This window comes from Lathyrus oleraceus, chromosome 5 (genome assembly GCF_024323335.1).
Source record: "Lathyrus oleraceus cultivar Zhongwan6 chromosome 5, CAAS_Psat_ZW6_1.0, whole genome shotgun sequence".
Lineage (NCBI taxonomy): Eukaryota > Viridiplantae > Streptophyta > Magnoliopsida > Fabales > Fabaceae > Lathyrus > Lathyrus oleraceus.
In genome coordinates, this window is record NC_066583.1 from 605,419,546 (window position 1) to 605,441,289 (window position 21,744).

The 21,744-nt window shown below is 39.2% G+C and overlaps 1 protein-coding gene across 1 annotated transcript; it reads right to left on the bottom strand.

The window, feature by feature from the left end:
• Positions 1 to 5,096: 5,096 nt before the first annotated feature.
• LOC127086947 (fasciclin-like arabinogalactan protein 13) lies at positions 5,097 to 6,328 on the bottom strand. The gene is made up of 2 exons (XM_051027762.1): positions 5,871 to 6,328; positions 5,097 to 5,747 (listed from the first exon to the last, which is right to left on the bottom strand). The coding sequence occupies exons 1-2, from the start codon at positions 6,133 to 6,135 to the stop codon at positions 5,272 to 5,274; spliced, it is 741 nt and encodes a 246-aa protein (XP_050883719.1). The 5' UTR covers positions 6,136 to 6,328; the 3' UTR covers positions 5,097 to 5,271.
• Between the last annotated feature and the right edge of the window lie 15,416 nt (positions 6,329 to 21,744).

Here is a 21,744-nt window from a genome sequence, read left to right on the forward strand (position 1 = left end):
AATCATGAGATCACATTAAACATAAGGACACTATTCTTAAAGTATCCGTGGTCGAGCTTTATTGTGAAGTGGGATAACATTAAAGCATTGAGACTATTATGTTTGTAGACTGATGATCACATCTCATGGATCATGGATAAAGAGTTATCAAGTCTTAAACACATGTATGAATATTAAGAGTAATATTTATACCGGATTGACCTGTTATGAGAATACTATATAGAAAGTTATGCAAAGTGTCATAAGTTATTCTCATGGTGATAATGGTGTATACCACTCTTCGACCTGAAACCACTATGGATCCTAGATGTAGAGTCGAGTGCTTTATTGCTGATTCAACATTGTCCGTAACTGGATAACCATAAAGACAATTGATGGGTACTCCACGAAGCATGCTGAGGGACATGAGTGACCTAGATGGAATTTGCCCATCCTGCGTAACAGGATAAATGTCTATGGGCCCAATATTGAACTGGACAAGGATGACACGGTCTATACCTTGTATTCAATATAGACATAAGGGCAAAGGGGTAATTATACACATAATTATTATCACAGGAGGTTTTGTCAGATCACATGACATTTTCGTGACTTGGGTAGCAGTGATGTGTTGCTAGATACCGCTCACTGTTTATTATGTTAAATGCGTGATTTAATATAATTGCCAACGTCGCGAAAACCTACAGGGTCACACACAAAGGACGGATTGATAAGAGATAGAGTAACTAAGGAACACCGTAAGGTACGGTGCACTTAAGTGGAATACGAAATATGGTAAGGTACCAAATACTTAAGTGATTTTGGGCATATTATAAGATATGGGCCAAAATGCACTTAAGTGGGCTTTTTAGCTTGAAGCCCACACAAGTGGTTCTATAAATAGACCCCTTGGGTAGAAGCATTATCACTCAGACTAACACTTAAGTGAAGACTTGGAATTTCGTTTCCCTCTCTCTCTCACTCAAAGCCTTCATTCGTACCAGCTAGCACTGAGATTGAAGGAATCCGTTCGTGTGGACTGAGTAGAGACATTGTCATCGTTCAACGTTCGTGATCGCCACAAGAGGTAACGATTCTATCACTGATCATGCCCATTCGTAAGGATCACTAAATGGAGAAATTTTTAAATTCCGCTGCGCCTTGGATGGCAATTCTCCTTCAGAATTACAAGTTTTCAAAAATTAGAACATAATGTATTGACTCCAAAATCTTATGTATTGATACATGTTGTCAATGTATTGACTCCCTGATGTTATGTATTGATACAGATTGAACAAAGGCAAAATCTCTACATAATGTATTGACTCCAAAATTGTACGTATTGATATATGTTATCAATTTATTGACTCCCAGATGTTATGTATTAATACATACTGAATAGAGGCAAAATATGTACATAATGTATTGACTCCAAAATTATATGTATTGCTATATGTTGTATATGTATTGACTCCTAAATGTTATGTATTGATACATAAATGTTATCTATTGATAAATAAATATTATATATTGATACATAGAGGGCATAATGTTTATTTTGAAAACTTATTCAGTTGGAGTCGACTCCAAACACGAATGGGTCGACTCATACACATTATGTATTGACCCACACACTCTATGTATCGATACATCAAAGGCAGAATGGTTATTTTAAAAAATCCTTCAGTAGGAGTCGACTTCAAACACGGATGAGTCGACTCATAACATTATGTATCGACCCATAACTCATGTATCAATACATTGAAGGTAAAATGTTGAATTTTAAACTCCTTCAGTATGTATCGACTCATAGTCTTGATGTATCGACCCCTAAACTTGATTTTTCATAAAGACTCAACTCCTTCACTATGAATTGACCCATAGACTTGATGTATCATGAAAAATCATAGTTTTGACTTGTAATGACCTATCTAACACGATTTTAAGTGTCATATTATGATAATGCACATCTAGACATAGACAACAAGATCCAATGTACACAAATACTAAATGTCCTAGTTTTGACATCACTTAAAACATATCTAAGAGGATAGTGCACTCACACATATCAAAAAACCTAATCTAGAATAACTTAGCTACTCATAGTGAAGTTAACAATTACCATGAGTTGATAAGAATTATTCATCTAAATCAACGGAAAATATGCTCTCCAATGGATCCAATGCTCTCCAAATTTGTGCTTTAAAACTCCTGGCTGTCACTTTCTATCTCAAATCCGGAACCCCTAAAAAAAGTAGCAAAAATCTCATTTTAAAGCTTCAAAAAACGTGTCAGAATTTTGCTACACCGTGGATGCGTTGGTAAACATCACGACTGCAATTTTACTTCACCACACCCATAATGCCAACATTGCGATCGTGAGAAAAACAAAGGCAAAAGCACTCATTTTCTTTGAATTTCCCTAGGTCCCAACTTTCTTCCTCTTGGTATTTATGCTCACTTCTTTCACATTTTAGCTCTTCTTTTGCTCATAATTTCACAGATTTATCCAAAATTTCTCGCAAATATTACGTAATGATCGAGTGTCATCACTACTCTAACATCAAAAAAAAATTATGCTTAGTTTTTGCATCCATCCCTAAGTACAATAGACCTAAACTAGACCCTAGGTCTCACAAATGTATATATCTAGGTAACAACGATGATGCCAAGTGGAACATTGTCTATGACCTACAATTCAAACTTATTTTTTCGTTTCTAAGGATATTTTTTTTTAATTCCTTTCCCCGCCCTACCAAAAACAACACCCATGCCAACACACCTCATTCCTACCTCTCCATAATATTGACTTTAGCCTTGATTATCTTGATAATTCTTACCACCAACCCTCACATCCCAACACACATATTTCCATTATCCATTCTACCCTTTCCTCTACCACAAACACTAATAACCACACTCAAACTAAATCTTCCATCCCCACACCCACTTCCATATGCTCCAACCCTACTATTCCTACTATTCAATCCTTAAGAAAATCCACCAGTATTTATAAAACTTGCCTCCTACCTCCAAGACTCCATCGGTCATTCCTCCGCCACTAAAGGTAGTATTATTTATCCTTTATCAAATTATTTATCTCATAATAAGTTATTTATCCTTTAACAAACTCGCCTACCACTATTGAATTAGGCTTCACTCAATCTAAAACTGATTATTCTTTATTTATTAAGAAGTATAACTTATCCTTCTATTTTGGTTTATGTGGATGGTATTATACCCGCATGAAACAATTTATTTGACATCACTCGTATTAAAATTGTCTTGGAAAAAAATTTAGCACAAAGTATCTAGGAAAGCTCAAATACTTCCTAGGTTTAGAAATTACTAGATATTCTCAAGGCATCTCTTTATGCCAAAGAAAATATTGTCTAAATTTATTGCATGATACATGGTTATTAGGAGCTAAGCCACCAGATACCCCAATGGATCATACTGTTAATTTGCATACTGATCCAATTGAATTGCTCCCTGATCCCACTCAGTCCAGACGAATGATAAGTAAATTGATTTATTTAACACATTCATGACCTGCTATATGTTTTTTTTCAAACTTTATCAATTTCCCCCAGCTCAACAATAACATATTTCAACACAACTCTAAGCATTGTTCATTACTTGAAGAATTCTCATGCAACTAGACTTTTCTTCAAAGGTAATTCCAGCCTCACACACGGGTTCATGCACACTTATAAGATGGACAACTACAAGATTATGGTTCTACCTCGATTCTTCACTCGTAAGATGAAAATCTAAAAAACAACAAGTGGTTTCCTATTCATCATCTGAGGCCGACTCCATAGCCCTCACCAACACCACTCGCGAAGCACAATGGTTAATAAATCTTCTTCAAGACTTCTCCATCTTGCAACAATGCTCAATCACCATTTTTGCGACAACCAAAGTATCATCTACATAACATCAAACCCAATGTTTCACAAGCGAACGAAATATATTGAAATGGTTTATCATTTAGCGCGAGACAAAGTCCAGGAGCAAGTAGTCCACACCCATCCACTCTTGAAACCAAATTGCCGACATATTTATAAAGTCATTGCTGCTACGCTCTTTCTCAATTTTGGTTTCTAAACTAGATTTCATAAACATACACTCAATTTTGAGAGGGGGTTGGTTAAACTATATAATTAACTCTTTATTTAATGAATTGTTATTAGTTTGTTATTTCAATTTATACATTTTTCTCATAGTTAATTTCCCTACAAGTGTGTATAAATATGATTGGATGCAAGGTTAACAGTTTACTCCATAAATAAAGAGGTAGTGTGATCAATGAATAATAAATAGAACCATACACATTTCTTTGTTGGCGCGGTGATAAATATGCATCGACAACCATTAGGTCCGGTTTGAAACAAAATGAGTTGGACAAAAGAAAACCACAAAACCGAAACAAAAAATATAAATTAAAAAACAAAACAAAATTGGCGCAAGTAGTTGGTCGCACATATGTATAAATGGGGAGGAGATTCTTTCATGTGAAAATTCCCTCTTATAGAATGTGAACCAATTATTGAGGAGGGTTGATTGGAATTTGATGATGGTGTAGATTTGCACCGCTCTACCTCCACCTCATGTGATTAAACTTTACTCATAAAAGAAATTAAATATTCTACTAACCAAACAGGTAATCAATAGAAACAATATTGAGTCAAATTCTTTTCTAGAAACAATAAATACGAAAGAGAAAAGAAGGTATGATCATATTATAATATTATCGAAACATTGTGGTGAGTTGTGAATCTTCCACTAACAAAGACTAACGAATAAAAATAATTGACTTAAAAAAAAAAGACAAGTAGCTATTATTAATATTTTTCATCTGACAATCAAAACTCAGAGTTAATAAACATATACTTTCAGTTGATTTTATTTTTATTTTTATAATTGTTGATTTATAAATATTAACAATTTATTAATATCAATATATTATAAAAATATATAGATATATTTGCAATCTAAACTAATATTTTATTAATATTAATAAAAATATTTTATTTAAAATATATAATTTAATGAAAAAAATAGTTAATTTTGTATTAAATATCATTGTAAAACTTATTTATACTCACAAAAAATGCCATTTAAATCCTTCAAAATATGTAAGACAAGCATTACATATACATGTAGAAGAAAAAAAACATAGTTTAAATACAAAGAATAAGCCAGGTTCATATCAAATCAAACCCAAGACAAAGAAGAACAAATAAAAAAAAGTACATAAAACTGAAAATAAATATAAAAACTTGCTCATCAAGTAAGAACTGCCATGCAAATCAAACCAAACCCAACAACAAATCCAAACCCACCATTCCTTCCAGCCGCACTATCATCCTTCTTCCTAGACGCCGGAGCCGGAGCACCACCTTCAACCGTGGCGCTGCTCGGAGTTTTAGAAGGAGTTTTCGACGACTTAGGAGCCGGAGAAGAAGATGGAGATTTAGGACCGAAAAGCTCGGTAGGTAACAAAACCTTGTCCAATTGATAAACAGCCAAAGGAAACTTCTGTCTCAAAGGGTTGTTAATAGGTTCACTAACAACTCCAGAGGAAACATTGACTTGGTTACCTTGTGCAGTGAAGCGAAGACCCCATGGTCCATCTTTATCAGAAGCTTGTGTTCTAACTGGGTTACTAACGGTTAGAAAATCGGAAAGAGAGTAATATTTAGGTGTCACGTGGTAGAGAATGAGTTGCACTTTTTGTTCGTCGGAAAGATCGTTGATAGCTCCTGATATTAGATATAAAAGTTAGTTATTCTAGTTAGTTACATAGCCGTTCAAGTTAATGTATCTAGATAAGTAAATTTTTTCATAGGAATAGAAACAGAGGAGTATTGATTAGTGTTATTTACCTGATGGAAGGTTTTGGAAGGCGTTGTCAGTTGGGGCGAAGATAGTGAAGCCTTGTGAAGTTGAGTTGAGTTGGGATTGGATTTGATTGAGTTGTTGAGTTTCATTGAGGAGTTGAATGAGGAAGGTGTATTGGCTACCTTTTTCGAGGATTCCGGTGATGTTTATTGGACCGGAAGGTGCTGGTGCAGGTGCTTTTTGGGCTTGAGTTAGGAGGGGAATGAGAGTGAGAAGAATGAGAACAAGAGGTAGAGTAGTAGTGGCCATTTTGATGAGTTAGTGAAGAAGAATTGAAGATGAGGTTTGTGTGTAGAGGTGAGAAGAGATGGTTTTTATTTAGGGAGGAATATTATTATTAATAAGTTAATTTGAGTGAGGCTTTGTTGGCATGAGCTGGCTCAAGGCTTGCATTGATATTCCCTTAGTTAGTTGACAAATGAATAAGAAAATACTAACAAAAATAATCACATCAAATTTTGCAAAAAGGAATGAATTTTAACATTTGAGGGATAGGAAATTGCATATCCTTTTTTAGAAAAAATGTCTCTTCCACCCACCTCTTTATGTACTCTGTTTTTAGTTTCTTGTACTCTGTTTTTAGTTTCTTGTATACCTCTTCTTAGAATAGATATACTTTCTTGATACTTAATTTATATATTTTTTTATAGAAGTTATTTATTTTCTTAGTAGTCATGAGAATTTAGGTAAATTATTTAAAATTTATTTTTTTAATGATAGATGAAGTGGTAATAACTATTACAAATTCACACAGATAATTTTGAATTCTCAATCTAAATTTCAATTAACATATTCAACTTAATAGTATTAGTTTTTTCTAATTGAGTTTGTACATGCAGCCTAAATACTAATTAAATTATTGTAAAATATCATATAGTTTCAATTGTATATTAAGTCCTTTTTTTTATAAAAAAAAAACAGTTGTTTTGATTTATGTTATTTTACAGTAGGTGACAATGTATAGTTTTTATCTATATTTTCTATTATTATTTTATATATGTTTTGAAATAAAGTATAAAAAATGGTATTTAAAATTTTACATATTTAATACTAATTTTTAATTAAATATATTAATTTGTAAGATATCATTTTTATTTATATCTTATAATGGAAGGAGTACGATATCATTTCCAAAATATTAAAAAAATATATAAATAGATTAATCTAAAAAAAACTAAATATATAAAAAAAATTATTATTTAAAATAAAAAAGAATTCAATATTTTCTTTTCAAAAAATCCATTCTAGTCTCGGTGGCGCCGTCTGTGAGAGTCGACTTATAATTTCCAAGTTTTTCACAATCACCCAGTTTAGTCTTGATCCATCGATTCAAAGCTTTTTCCATTTATCATATCAGAGTCCTCAAAATCGAATATTGGTTCCATCATGTTCGATCTATTCGAATAACGAGTCAACCTTGTATTTCTATTTTCCAGACCTTTCTGCAATGCTTGGATCTAAAGTTACTCACTCTGACGCCTTACACGAAGTAGTTGTCGTCATTGCAACAAGTCAAGCGGCAAGAACTCAACCACCGCCTCCAGCTGTGCAGGTTATTACAAATCAAGTGGTGGCAGACACTTTGTTGTATATCTAGATCTACTTCAACCTCACCATGTCGCAAGATCTACTTCAATGCATTTGTTCAAACCTCCGATATTGCAGCCAACCTCACGACTTGAAGCATTGTCTGGTCTTTAGGTGTTGCAAGCTAATTTTGAAACACAAGGCGCTAATGAGTTTCTAAACAGCGTGTACAACATTGTTTGGCAACAAAATTCACAAGCAATAGAGGAACACCTACTTTGCCTGGAAGAAAGTCTACACAATGCTCCCCCAAGAGGGAACGCGTAGTAGGAAGCCATGTAAAAAAGAAGCCAAGTTGTCGCCCCCGAGCCAACCGCCTCGCGGAGAGATAAAACCCTAAAGTCGCATAACTACCAGAAGATCAAGAAACGTCAAACTCCCCCTCAAAGTCCATAAGAAGTACGAGTTAGCCATGCTCCTCCACAGGACTAAGGGGAGCAACTGTCGGCTAGAAATTCATATAAATATCCCATATGCGTCTGCATTTTAGATAGCTAGATACCAAAGTCATTGAAGAAACCTTATAAGCTAAATGAGTATAATGGAAAAAGAGATCCTAATGAACACGTGCAACTCGTCAATGAGAGATTGAACTACTTCCATGCTGGCGTAGCTTCCAAGTGCAAATTATTTGCACTAACTTTGATAGGATTTACCAAGCTATGGTTTAACGATCTGCTGGACGAGAGCATCAAGTCATGGACCGACGTCTGTAAGAGCTTTATAACTCACTTCACGACTTAGAAAAGACAGCCAATAATAGTTACTTCCCTAAGCGGGACCACATAGGGAAGGAAAGAGAGTTTACAATTTCATAGCACTTATTTCACACAAGTGGTTGTGGAAGTAAAAGGAGCCGAAGAAGGCCTCAAATGCTGGATATTTGAGAATGGCCTGCTAAGGGATATTCCTTTCAGAAGAAGCTGAGAAGAAGGGATGCGTGTACCATAAAAGAGTTGTTGAACAAGGCTCAATATTTGATCAACCTGGAAGAGAAGTTTAACATCCAGTTTGATAAGTCGATGCTATTGACACTAAACCTGACTGCTCAATTGGGAAGGAATCCCATCAATAGAAAGATGACCCGACCGTGGAATGCATGGTTGGTACGATAAGTACACTCCTTCGAATACATCATGAGATAATAATTTCAGGAGTGTGCCAACACGGAGTTCCAAAAGGGAGGAGTTAGAACCCTCATTTACCAACTAAGAGTCAACCCAAATGGACAAGATGAAATACTGCCACTTCCACAAGGGCCATAACCATAACACTGATGATTGCATCTGTGAGTTCAACTTCCCGTTAGATGTATTTTATATGATGTCAAAACTAGAATATTTTAGCCTTTATGTATATTGGACGGTATCATTGAAGTCTTAATGGGAATCCTAACATTAGGAAGCATAAAAACATTTTGGAAATGATTTAGAAAAGGTTAGAAATTATTATACATGGTAAAAATGCATTTGTATGCAAGACATATGCTTATGTGTCGACACATACATTGTATCAGTCGACACACATTGATGAGTTTTAAAGTCTTTAGCGTCTATTTGATGTGCCGACTGTGGAGGGGTTTTAGGTCGACACATAGAAGAAATTTTTCTTCTATGAGTCGACACATGACTTATACAGGTTGATACATTCTTCGAATGTGTCGACACTTGACTTGCATAGGTCGATACATACGATGAATTTTTCCAAAAATTCATGATTTTTTCAAATCTTTTGCATTCCTTTTGCCTCCAGCTTGCATACATATAAATACCTCATACATACATCATTTCAAGAAGTTGAAAAACTGAAAGATACAAAGGAAAATCTCATCATCTTCAATCTCTCTTTGCATGTGCATAACAATTACACCTAATTATTCTTGTTGTGTTGCATCAAGGTTAATAGTTGATAACATCTAATTTAGGTTGGTGTAACTGGTATAATTGGGTTTAGATTCTTTGGGGGGTTTTCATCGGGAGAAACCAATTAGGGTTTATCCTCCAAGATCAATGTAGATTTGGGGAGGATCGTCTTGAAATCTTGGGTCACAATAATTTGCAAGTTGATTCAGCAGAGTGAAAGCTTCGAAGAACGGTGGGTTTGTTCGAAGGAGTAGCGGTAACCGGTGGATCAATTGGGATTATTGGATGCTTGATTGAGCTCAATATTAAAGAAGAGAAAGTGTTATAATCAACATCAAACATAGGATTTGTGGGGTTGTATTGCTACATTTCTCTTGTAAAACTACTTTTGCAAAGTAAGATTGATATTTTAATTCCATTTGGAATTGGGGGCAAGCGTAACCATAGCGAGGACGGTTAGTGAACTGCCAAAACAAATTCTTGTGTAGTCTATCTCTCTCTCTCTCTCTCTCTCTCTCTCTCTCTCTCTCTCTCTCTCTATATATATATATATATATATATATATATATATATATATATATATATATATATATATATATATATATATATATATATACCTATCTCTTTTACTTTTCATTTGCAAATTGTTGTATTCGTAGATTGTGCGATCAATACGTATGTGTAACACCTCAAAATTTGCCCTCCTCTCTTGGGACTAGCATTAACATATTTGCATGTCATTTTAGGGCATTAGGCATTTCATATTGCATATCATGTGGTTTCATTGTGCAAGCTATCTTCCCAAGTCTTAATCAGGAGGTAGGAAGTCAGAAAGTGAAAGCCTAGGGTTTATTGACTGATCATGGGCCATCTGAGGATTGGGCTGTGAGATTAGGGTTTCAGGATTCTCCATGGATATTGGTCTTCATCTTGTTTGAATTGATACATCATCATCATCATGGTTGGATGTCATCAGAAGATTGAAGAAGATTCCTTGAGATTAGGGTTTTGACCACTGGTCAACCCTAACCAGTTGCATTGGGCCAGTCAGGGCTGGATCAGGAGATGAGGTTTATGATGGTTATGGGGTTCATTTTGTGATTATATTGTACTTATTGAGGCTAGGGTTTCACCTTTGAGCCATTTCAGTTAAAGATTGGGGTTCAATTTGATCTATGCATTGCCAGATTCATCTATCAGATGAAAAGTCAACTGTGGTCAACTGTACATGATCTGATAGATTTGGAGGTGGAAATGAGTTGAAGACACTTCATTCATGTTGGAACAAGTGTTAAATGACATCTCAAAGCTTAAGAATGAAGAAAATCAAGTCAGGACAAAAACTGCCAAAAATAGCAAGTGACTTGTAACTGAAGTTTCCAAAAATGGAAAGTTTTTGACCTCAAAAACAGATGTCCAAGGAAGCTTCAAATGAAAAATTGTTCAACATGAAAGTTGTAGATCTTGTTCTCACCTTTCCAAAAAGTCCAAGAACTTGAAAAACCAATGTATGGTTTGGAAATTAGGGCTCAGTGAATTTCAAAAATGACCTGTAATCAGGAGGCCATAACTTCCACATACTTTGTCCAAATTGCAAGTTCTTTATATGCACAAACTCCATTTGACATGTACTTTGAGGGTGCATCATTGGAATTTCCCAAAAATGGCCAAGGCAAAAAGTCACTTTTCAACTGGACAGCTGAATTGGACCAGGGGCAAAATTGTCCAAATGTCAAAATAATTGGAATTTTTGAATGGGACTTTTTCCAACACCTCAGGAATGGCATTTTAAGTGTGTTTGAATATTCATTTTATGGTTAATTCACATGGTTTGAGTTTTGGGTTGAAAAATGAAATGGTCAAAAATGGATCAATTACCACACACATGTGATTTTGAGAAATACTCAACCAATTGGAATGAAACAAGTTTCTACACATTACATATGTCATTTGGGGATTGCTTGAGCTGTCAAAACAGCTGGCACTAGCTGTCATGATGAATTGACCATTTTGCCCTCACTTACAAAATTACCATTTCACTTAACATGTCAAAATTGCTAATTAGGTGGATTAAGCTTGGATTAAGTGCACATATATATTCATAATCATTGGTTAATCATAAGAGAAAGTTGCATTTCCCAAAGTTGGATCTAGAAACTCTCCAAATTCTCAAAATTCTCTCAAGAACACAAAGCTTCAATTTCAAGTTTCTTCCTCATTCTTCAACCAAATCTCACGATTTTTGTTGCATTGGACTCACATCATCATCTACACCAACTGTTTTGGAAGATTGGAGTGAAAAGCTTGGCCAATCGCAACTGTTCAAGAACACCTCAACAATGGCAAATTCGAATTAAGAGCTCTAGGATCAATATCAATTGGAACTGGACGCATCATTCAACTTCCTAAAGCTATTGGTGCAACTGTTTATGGAGAAAAGCACATGAGGAGCAGCAAATCGTGACTGCCATTACAGGTTTGAGGTTTTTCGAATCTCATGAAATGTTCCATTCTCATATGCGTTAGAAAGAGTATGTTATGTAGGTCATGGATATGTGCTTGGTTTTGTGAATGGATGCCTGTAGCGTGAGAGATCTAGATTTAAAGTTACGAACATAAACCCTAGGTTGCTTGATTCGTGTGATAGAGGAACAATTAGGACGAATAGATTGGATATTTGGATTGTATGTGGAAAGACGAGTTCAACGAGTATAGGCTTGTCCATTTTCATTGACTTTCGTTGTTCTTCATTTTTTTCAAATTCTGGAAATGTGTCGCTTGAAGAAGATGAGAATAAGTGTGTTTGATCCGAAAAGTGGTTTGAATTTTCAAAACTTGTGTTTCCCGCTCCCGCTTAAAAGATTTACAATTATGCCACTGTAATTTTAATTAATTATTAAAAATTCATATGATCTTGAAAAATTCATTAAAAATAGTAAAAAAAATCAGAAAATTATGGAAAAAATTTTGTTGACTTCCTTGGTTTGTGTAGGTTTTTTTTGACCTATTGGTCAAAGTTGTGCTTGGCAAATATTTTATTTGGCATAGGCTTTTCTAATGTATGTCACATTTTGATACATTTTGGCAATTTGATCATGAAATACTCATATCATAAAATAAATGGCTGAAAATTTTTGTGGTGGTTCTTGACTCATTGAGGATTATTTATATGTAAATTTCATGAATTTTTGATACCTGGTCAGAGAGCAGCAAATTCTGGAACTTAGGTGTGACAATTTGTGTCACACCTCTTGATGTCAACTTGTTGAATTTAATTGGATAACCTATGCATGTTAGAATTGAATGAAATTTGGCATGGTGAATTGTTGATATGTTAGGATGTTGTATGAATTTTTGTAGAATTTTTCACTGCCTTTTCTAATTGATCATGATTTTTCATTTCTGGTGATTGAAATTGCAAGCTCATGTGATACATGTTGGTAGAATCAATGTGAAATGCTCATGTGGTACTGTATGATCATGAAATTTGATATGCTTGTAGTAGACACATGTTGTGACATCCCTGTTTTGGTCCCATCCATTTCTTTTTAGTTTTCATTGAGTTATGAATTTTTGAAGTGGATGTATGCATTGATGTTGTGAATTGAAGCATGTAATTGTGTCTGTTTTTGTTGATTTTCATTGACATGGTTCTATTTGCCCAATTGAGCTCAAATTTGACATGGTAGACCTTGATTGACCCCTGTTTAGGTGTATTTAATTTGAGAATTTTTGGATGTGTCTTGATATGGATTTGAATGCAATACTTCTGTTTGTATGCTTGGTGGTTCATTTGAGCCCATATGCCTTGTTTTGTGCATGAATTGAACTTGATGGATGATATAAACATGAGACCAATGATGTTTGCTCTTGTTTGATGTTAATTTGAGATTGGTTGGTGAATGCCTTGCTGTTTTAAATTTTTTCTTGCTTTTGGACCCTAGGCATGGCCTAGTGGTCTAGTTACTAATGTTTGCTTGATTTTTCAGGATCAAAAGCATAATGTACATGGAGAATGATCCAAATCCAATTTTGATTGATGTTGTTGATGTTTGTATATTAACATAGCATTGTTTTGTAGGTGTTGAAGCTTGGGCTTAAGCCTTGAGCTTGCCTTGTGTTGTGCATAGTTTGTTTAAACTGGTTAACTGTTTGTTGTTTATGGTTTGTCTGCTTGAGTACTAACTGAGTTTGATTGTTTCCAGGTACTTTAGTTGCTCGGTTCCTTGTGAACTTTTGCTTTGCTTTGCTTAAGCAACTTGCATAGAGGTATAACCTTCTTACTTCATGTAGTCTGGAGACCCGGCTGTTACCGGGCCGGGCAAATAAATGTCTGAAGTCCTCCTTAAGAGGCAATGATTGTGTTTGTTTAATTTTGTGCCCAAGCAGGTGAAAGTCCTTTAAATAAGGCAATTGGTGGAAGGTAGGGGTATGCAGTCTACCCCCCACTATTCAGTGAGTCTTCTCCTTGCTCCCATTACATGGTTGTAGCATCGAGATCAAAAGCCCAAGATCTGTTGTGTCAGAGTCATCGAGTATAGAAGGGTTCCCCCATTCTGGACCCATGCTCATTTGTCAGCTCTCCCTGGTTAGGGATAAGAGCTGTGAGGTCTGATCCTCACTTCATCCTTTCATCTGCTTCACCTTAGCCTCGTAATGGCAAGGTTAAGAGCAAATCAAAACCATGTACAGACGACTCGCTTCGGCGGTCAAACCCCTTTGATTGAGCCTCTTGTTTGGTTATAGCGTGTGCTCTGTGAATCTCTGATTGACATGCTTGTTTGAGATACCTGTTCTCATTCGATGATATATGATTGTATGCTTGTGTGCTAGCTTCTTTCCTGGTTAGGTTAGTTTGCTTATGCAAGTAGGATAGAAAACCAAACTTAGGGTTAACGATGCATGACAACATTAGGCTCGAGTCTCAGCTCCCTAGTCGTGTATCTTTCCCCGGTTTCTGGTTAGCAATTTAGTCCCTTTCAGGGGAACTACATCGCCCTGATCCTTGTTCCAGACAAGGTATGTAGGCAGGTGGTCGTGCGAGACCACTCCGGGCAACCTTTTTCTTTTTTGCGTGCGTTTACTTGTTATCTGACTGTGTGTTTGGGTTCGGATGCCGACGTAAGCCCAGGATTGGCTGTCGGGCTCCATGTTTGCCCTTTTGAGTGTGTTTTGGTTCGGATGCCGACGTAATTCCATCTAGTGGTTGTCGGGCTCCATGTTTGCCACCCTTGTCCGTTTGTGCGTTTTGTGTTGTTTGGCGTGCGTAAGCCGAACTACAGTGGCTCTGATTCTTGTTCCAGACAAGATATGTAGGCCTAAGGTGCGATACCTTATCGAGCTCCCTTCTCTTAACCCCACCTGCGTTCCCCGTGTGTGTGTGTGATGTTTAGCAACCTTTTCTTTATTCTAGGACGTGGATCCCGTCGAGTACGACGGACGTGAGGGGTGCTAATACCTTCCCCTTGCGTAACCGACTCCCGAACCCATTCTCTTGGTCGCGAGACCATGTCTTTTCCAGGTTTCTCTGAGCGTTTCCTTTCCCTATCTTGGGATAAATAACGCGCAGTGGCGGCTCTGTGTGTGTTTTCTTTCGAGTCCCGCCGGTTGATTTTTCGCAGGATGCGACAGCTGGCGACTCTGCTGGGGACTACCGATGTAGACCTATGCTGGTCCATCGTCCCTAAGCGAGTCCTTCCTAGCGTTCTAGGATTAGTTTAGGTTGCTTGTGTGTTATTTATTGCATTTATTATTCTAACCAGTGTATATATCTGCATTAATGTCTGCATGCATCATACTATCATGTTGTTGCCGTCCTCTTTGCAGGTGGTTCCTCTATGTGGGGTGGGTGTTCTGAGTGAGGCCCAATACCCAGGCCTGAGTACACACCTAGGATTAGCGTGGTCTCATGTCTCTTCACATGTTGTACGACATGATGCGGAGACATGTCACCACAGCCGGACGAGGTTCATTTGAGAGAGTCTGGCCGGGTGGAGTTATTCCGCTTAGGTTGGATTATCTCTTTTGGGCTATTGACTCTGGTGACCGATCATTTCCCGGATCTTTGGTTTAGACGGTCTTAAGGGAGCTACAATGGCACACCCGAAAGGGCAAACCCATTGAGTATCTCTGCCCGATTGTCGAAACTATTATCTGCCTTAGGGTGACCTGATTAGAATTTACCTGTGAGGGAAGGGTGATTCTTACAGATGCATGTTCAGATGGTGACTCAGATGGTGACTTTTTGTTCTGTGGGTCATATTTATAAGTCGGATTTATGGTCATTTATTGTCGTGGCGCCGGAGTGCTGTCCGTGATTTATCAGTGGGGATCCGTTTATTTCAGGATTCCCCGGGCCGAGATATTTATCAGTGGGGATCCGTTTATTTCAGGATTCCCCGGGCCGATTCAGATGGTGGTATGCCTGCTCAGAGGATGGTGATGATGATGATGTATCTGTCTTCCGTTTATTTCGGAACCCGTGGGTCAGAATTGTGATTGTACACTCCTCAGATGGTTATGATCAGTTCAGAGACCAGATTCAGTGCAGAGGATCAGATGACTTGGAGGATGGCCCAGTGCATTGCATACATCTGCATCATTACATTTTGCATTCATCTGCACCTAACCTATGTCTGGCCATATGGGGAGTATTATGGATTGAGAATCTGGTTGAGAGACATCTTGAATTTCAGAATGTGGATGTCAAAATGTTGTCTGTCTCGATGAAACCAGAATCAAAGGACAGAAGCTTCCTCATATGGATAGACGTTGCATTCATGCATATTAACCCGTTTGCTGTTTTGCAGGAATCATTGCTCGCGCTCGTAGAGCCATCCCTTTGCACTCAACACGCCCTCACAGATACTTCACCAGGCGCAATACTCCCAGACTGATGGATCCTCCCAACACAGATATCCTCGAGCTGAAGGACAAGATGACTGAGCTGATCAACATCATGCAGGGTTTTGCAGTTGATCAGAAAGCTTTGGCTGACAAAGTTGAAAAGCTCGAGCGGGCTTCAGCGGCGAATAGCGGTGTTAACCTGGATGGTGTCTCCAACCAGGGGCTGGGCGGATCCAGAGACGGTGGAAAAAGAGAAACTGTGGGTATGGTGCACAATAATGCTGGCGGATTCGGTGGTACTGGTGGTCAACCTGGGCCCGGTCAGGGGCAAAATCCGAGAGACGGTCTGTTGTCTCCATTCTTCGGGTTTGATGAAGACAGAGAGGAAGACCGAGAAGCTGATCAATTCTCAATGCACAACGAACCGTTGGGGCAGTATAATACCCAGCCACAAAGCAAAGAGATCCAGTTGCTGGCAGAGAAGATTAAAGTGCTTGAAAGCCATGCTACTCCGGGGTTTGTCAACATGTCTAACATGGGGTTAGTCGAGGGGATTGTGATCCCACAGAAATTCAAAGCGCCAGCATTTGACAAATACAATGGAAGTTCCTGTCCTGAAACCCATTTGCAAGCATTCGTTCGCAAGATCTCTGCTTACACGACGGATCAGAAGCTATGGATGTATTTCTTCCAGGACAGTCTGTCCGGAGGATCCCTGGAGTGGTACACCAAGCTGAAGGCTGCTGATGTCAAGAGTTGGCAGGATCTAGGAGATGCATTCTTTAAACAGTATCAGTTCAACGCTGATATGGCACCGAGTCGTACCCAGCTGCAGGGTATGTCTCAGAAAAGTAATGAGGGGTTTAAAGAGTATGCTCAGAGGTGGAGGGAGTTGGCGGCCAGAGTTCAACCTCCTTTGGTGGATCGGGAGATGTCCGATTTATTCATGGGTACCCTGCAAGGGGTCTTTGCCGAGAGAATGGTGGGTTGTCCCGTCACCAACTTTGCTGATATTGTGGTGGCAGGGGAAAGAATTGAAAGTTGGCTGAAAATGGGGAAGATCCAGGGTGGTAGCGCTTCGTCATCGGGATCAAAGAAACCATTCGGGAACGGTCAGCGCAAGAATGAGGGTGACTCGAGTGCTGTGTATGAGCAAAGAGGATATAGTGGGGGTCGTTATTATCAGCATGCTGCTGCGGTAAACATCCCTGCTGGTAATCAGTCAGTCCGACAGCAACGTCAGCCACCGCAATCGAGAGCCGGGTACCAGATGAGAGGAAAAGGGGTTGATCGCCATTTTGACAAGCCGCCTGTGACATATGCTGTTTTGTTCAAGAAGCTGATGGATCTTGGGTTGGTTCAGCCGAGGGCGATGGTTCCGATGAGAACAGATCAGAGGCCACCCAACTATGATGAGAATGCCAAGTGTGAATTTCATTCTGGTACGCAGGGGCATAACATTGAGGGCTGTAGAGCATTCAAGAATGTCGTCTAAGATCTGGTGGACTCCAAAGCTATCAATTTTGCGCCGTCACCGAATGTTAATGCTAATCCCATACCGGTCCATGGTCAAGCGATGGTGGGTGCAATTGCTGAAAATTCAGATCGCGCCTGTGCGGTAGGTGGAGAGACTGACAGTGACTGCAAGTTCAGTGGTTGGATAAAGCCGTGCGTACCAGGAAGCTGAAAGGCCTAAACAAGATCGTCACTGACACTCGTCCGGAAGAGTAATATTTCTTGTTTTCAGTTTATATGCATGGAAGCCATATGTGTTGCCCGACATGTAATGGTTCATTGTAAGGGCCACCTCATGTTCATAAATTTGCATTTTCTGCATCATTAATAAATGGATGTTTTTCAGTCAAAAAGCGGTGTTCCCTGTTTTTCATTTATTTTTGCAGTTTTAAAAAACAAATAAAAATGACAATGTTTGTTTTCCGTTTTTTCTCTTTTTGATTTGTCTCGTTCCGAATTCAAAAATAATTCTCCGGATCTCGTTGATAACAATTTGGTTACGCCCTCATATGACTTCGACAATCCGAGCGATCAGGCTGAAGAAGAAAGCGAAGAAGATTGTGATCTGCTGGAATTAGCCAGATTGCTGAAACAAGAGGAGAAGGTGATTCAGCCGCACGAGGGGCGATTTAAGATCGTTATTCCGAGCACCGAGGTCAGGAAGGAAATAGGAAAAATTGGAGCCGCTTCAGAGGCAAGTCGAGGGAAGAATGGTAGCCTTGTTAAAAGAGCAGGTGGATACCTTCGCCTGGTCATGTCAGGATATGCCAGGGTCGGATACCAATGTCATTGCGCACAAGCTACCATGGAGAGAAGACTGTCCTCTGGAGAAGCAAAACGCCAGTGCCTGTATCAGAGAGCCATGGTGACTTTGTTTCATGATATGATTCATCATGAAGTTGAATGGCTATGTTGAGGACATGATAGCAAAGTCCCAAACAGGAGAGGGGCATCTGGCAGATCTGGCCAAGTTATTTGATAGGAGAAGATAATTCAAACTGAGGTTGAATTCGAATCAGTGCACTATCAGAGTGTGGGGCCGGTAAATCGTTGGGGTTCATTATAAGTGTCCGAAAGGAATCGGGGTTCATCCTGCTTAAAAAAAAAAAAAAAAAAAAAAAAAAAAAAAGAAATGCCTGAACCGAGAATAAAGAAAGAGGTTCGTGGTTTTTTAGAAAGATTGAACTACCTGTCATGGTTCACATCTCATCTAACAGCCACGTGCGAAACTATATTCAAGGTGTTGAAAAAAAAAAAAAATCAAACGGTCAGGTGAAATAATGATTGCCCAGGGGCATGGAAAGAATAAAAGAAAAGTGGCAGGAACCTCTGATTCCGATGTCTCCTGTGGAAAGAGCAATTGTCAATCTGTACTTGACGGCCTTCGAGGGGTCTACGAGGTGTATTGGGTCAGCATGACGAGTCTTGTCGAAAAGAGCATGCAATTTACCTTAGCAAAAAGTTTACCGACTGTGAAACAGTACATTCACTGTTCGAAAAAACTTGATGTACTTTGGCATAGGCTGCTCGCCGACTGAGACAGTATATGCTGGTTCATACCACTTTGTGGATTTCCGAGATGGATCTGATCAAGTACATATCTGAAAAGCCAGCAATGACCGGACGGGTTGCGAAAGGGCCAATGATTTTGATTGAATACGATATTCGATATATCTCTCAGAAAGCAATCGAGGGGAGTGTATTGTCTGATTACCTCGCTCTGCAACCCATTGAGGATTTTCAACCGATGAAGTTTGAGTTCCCTGATGAGGACATCTCGAGGTACTCAAATCGAAAGATTGAGAGTGACCGATCCCGGAGGAGGGGCCTGACCCTAAATCCGAACGGATTCTGATGTTTGATGGGGAGGTTAAGGTGAATGAGCTGTTGTTGCCCGGATAACGTTTGAATACACCAACGACGGTGTGATTGAGTAGGAAACTGGTATCCTGGGTATTGATCTTCGGCACATCTACTGGGGCAACTCCATTCTCGTTGGTATATGGGATGGAGGCTGTATTACCTGTTGAAGTTCAGATTCCCTCTTTGAGAGTCCTGATGGACGTGAAATTGCAAGAGGCTGAATGGGTAAGGACCCGGTATGAGGAGTTGAGCCTGATTGAGGAAAAGAGGCTAGCAGCCATCTGTCATGGGCAGTTATACCAGCAGAGGATAAAGCGTGCTTTTGACAAGAGGGTGCGACCTCGGGTATATCACGTAGGTGATATGGTGCTGAAAAGGATCCTTCCTCCTCAAAACGATCGAAGGGGCAAATGGACACCGAATTATGAGGGTCCATTCGTGGTCAAGAAGGTTTTCTCTGGCGGAGCCTTGTTGTTAACGACCATGGATGGCAAGGATTTTCCATCCCCTGTGAATGCAGACGCAGTTAAAAAATACTTCGTATAAAAAGACCCGCTGGACGAGAAGAATAAAATAGTCCAGGCAAAAATGGGCATCCCGGCGAACCAAAAACAGAAAGAAAGGTTCGGGCAAAAATTAGGGATATGGAAGAAAAATGTACACCCGGCAAGTCGAAAACCTGAAAAGGCGACTTGGGCAAAATAGGGTATCCCGGTGGACTGAAAACCCGAAAGGGCGGTCCAGGCAAAAGAGGGATTGAAACGAACAACTGCGTCTCGCATGATCGTTTGCGCTTTGGTTAAAGCATCATGGATAATACCCGGTAGGGATCAGTCGGAATCGTCTTGTTCAGAAGGCAGAAAGCATGGAGAGTCTGAGGACATATGGGGTGTAACCGAGTTAGAACTCGATGAGATCACGGGTTTCACATTGCCATTAGGATAGATTTTTCCTTTTGTGCAGTTACCTCTTTTCAGGAATTGCTTCCTTTGTATTGCTCATTTGAGCCACACATTTTTTCCAATCAATAAAATGCATATTCAGTCAAATAATTTTGTTTTTGTTTTTCATTACCGCTTTGATTGCAAAAACATCCAGATATTTTTGATAAAGAATCTTGCATTTTAAGACATACAGGTTTCCTTCCAATGCATGTTTATAAGATTGAATGCTGGAAATCTTATTTGGAAGGATGAGTGACCTAAGTGTTGAGATCTTGACACGCCTGGGGCACGGTTTTATCTGGCGGTCTGTTTTGCAGGTACTGTTAGATATTTTTTACTCACTTGCAGGTTGTGGTGTGGAAGCTTTTGAAAATAGATCCCCAGAAAGTTCGCGCGGGAACGAATATATGAAGGGATGATGAAGTGACGTTGAGGCGTACGACGATCCTTGAAATTAATCAAGAAGACTCTTCAAAGTCGGAAGGTTGAAAAGTCTGTAGAAATTCCCCGCAGAGTCTGATCAGGGGCAAAGCAAGTTAGAGAACGGTAGAGGACGACAAGAGACGTCCGACGACCTTTGGAATTAACCAAGAAGACTCTTCAAAGTCGGAAAATTGAAAAGTATGGAGTACGTTTCTCGTCGAGCGCGGGGCGATTGGGAATACAAGATGATGGAGCAGAAAAGGTCCAGACGAGTCTGGGAATTTCTCAAAAGTGGAAAGCTGATACGAGATTGGGAAGTGGATACCGTGGTTTGATGAGTCGACGGGTGTTCGGAGCCAACTTTTCTCATTTCTCAGCTAAGTCCCCGAGCAGGATCATAGAGCTAGCTCCCCAGCAAATCCAAGGTCTGTGACCTCTCCAGCCGAGTCAGGATGGTTATCCCCGGTAGGTTTGCAATGGTGTTTCCTCAGCAGCCAGGCCAGAAGGTTGCTATTCCCCGAGTGGAGCGGGTTTCAATGAAATATATCTCCAGCAGTGTTCATCCTACCTGTGGATCGGACAAGTTCCCGTAGCGGACGGATTTTTGCATCCCCAGCTGAGTTGATTCTAACTATGGATTGCCTGGGTTGTCCCCAGCGGAGTAGTATGCGGTTCCCTAGCATGGTCAGGATGGTTATCCCCAGCAAGCGATAGATTGATGCTCCCCCAGTTGAGTCTGGAGGTTGCTATTCCCCAGCGGAGTATTTGTGAGCATTTCCCCAGTGAAGTCAGCAGGTATCTGTGAGGGTTTCCCGAAG

Bases quoted from the DNA above. Each gene is read 5' to 3' on its own strand.
- LOC127086947 (XM_051027762.1), bottom strand. From the start codon at position 6,135: ATGGCCACTACTACTCTACCTCTTGTTCTCATTCTTCTCACTCTCATT. The intron at 5,748-5,870 runs GTAAATAACACT...ATCTAATATCAG, and splicing joins CTTCCAAAACCTTCCATCAG to GAGCTATCAACGATCTTTCC.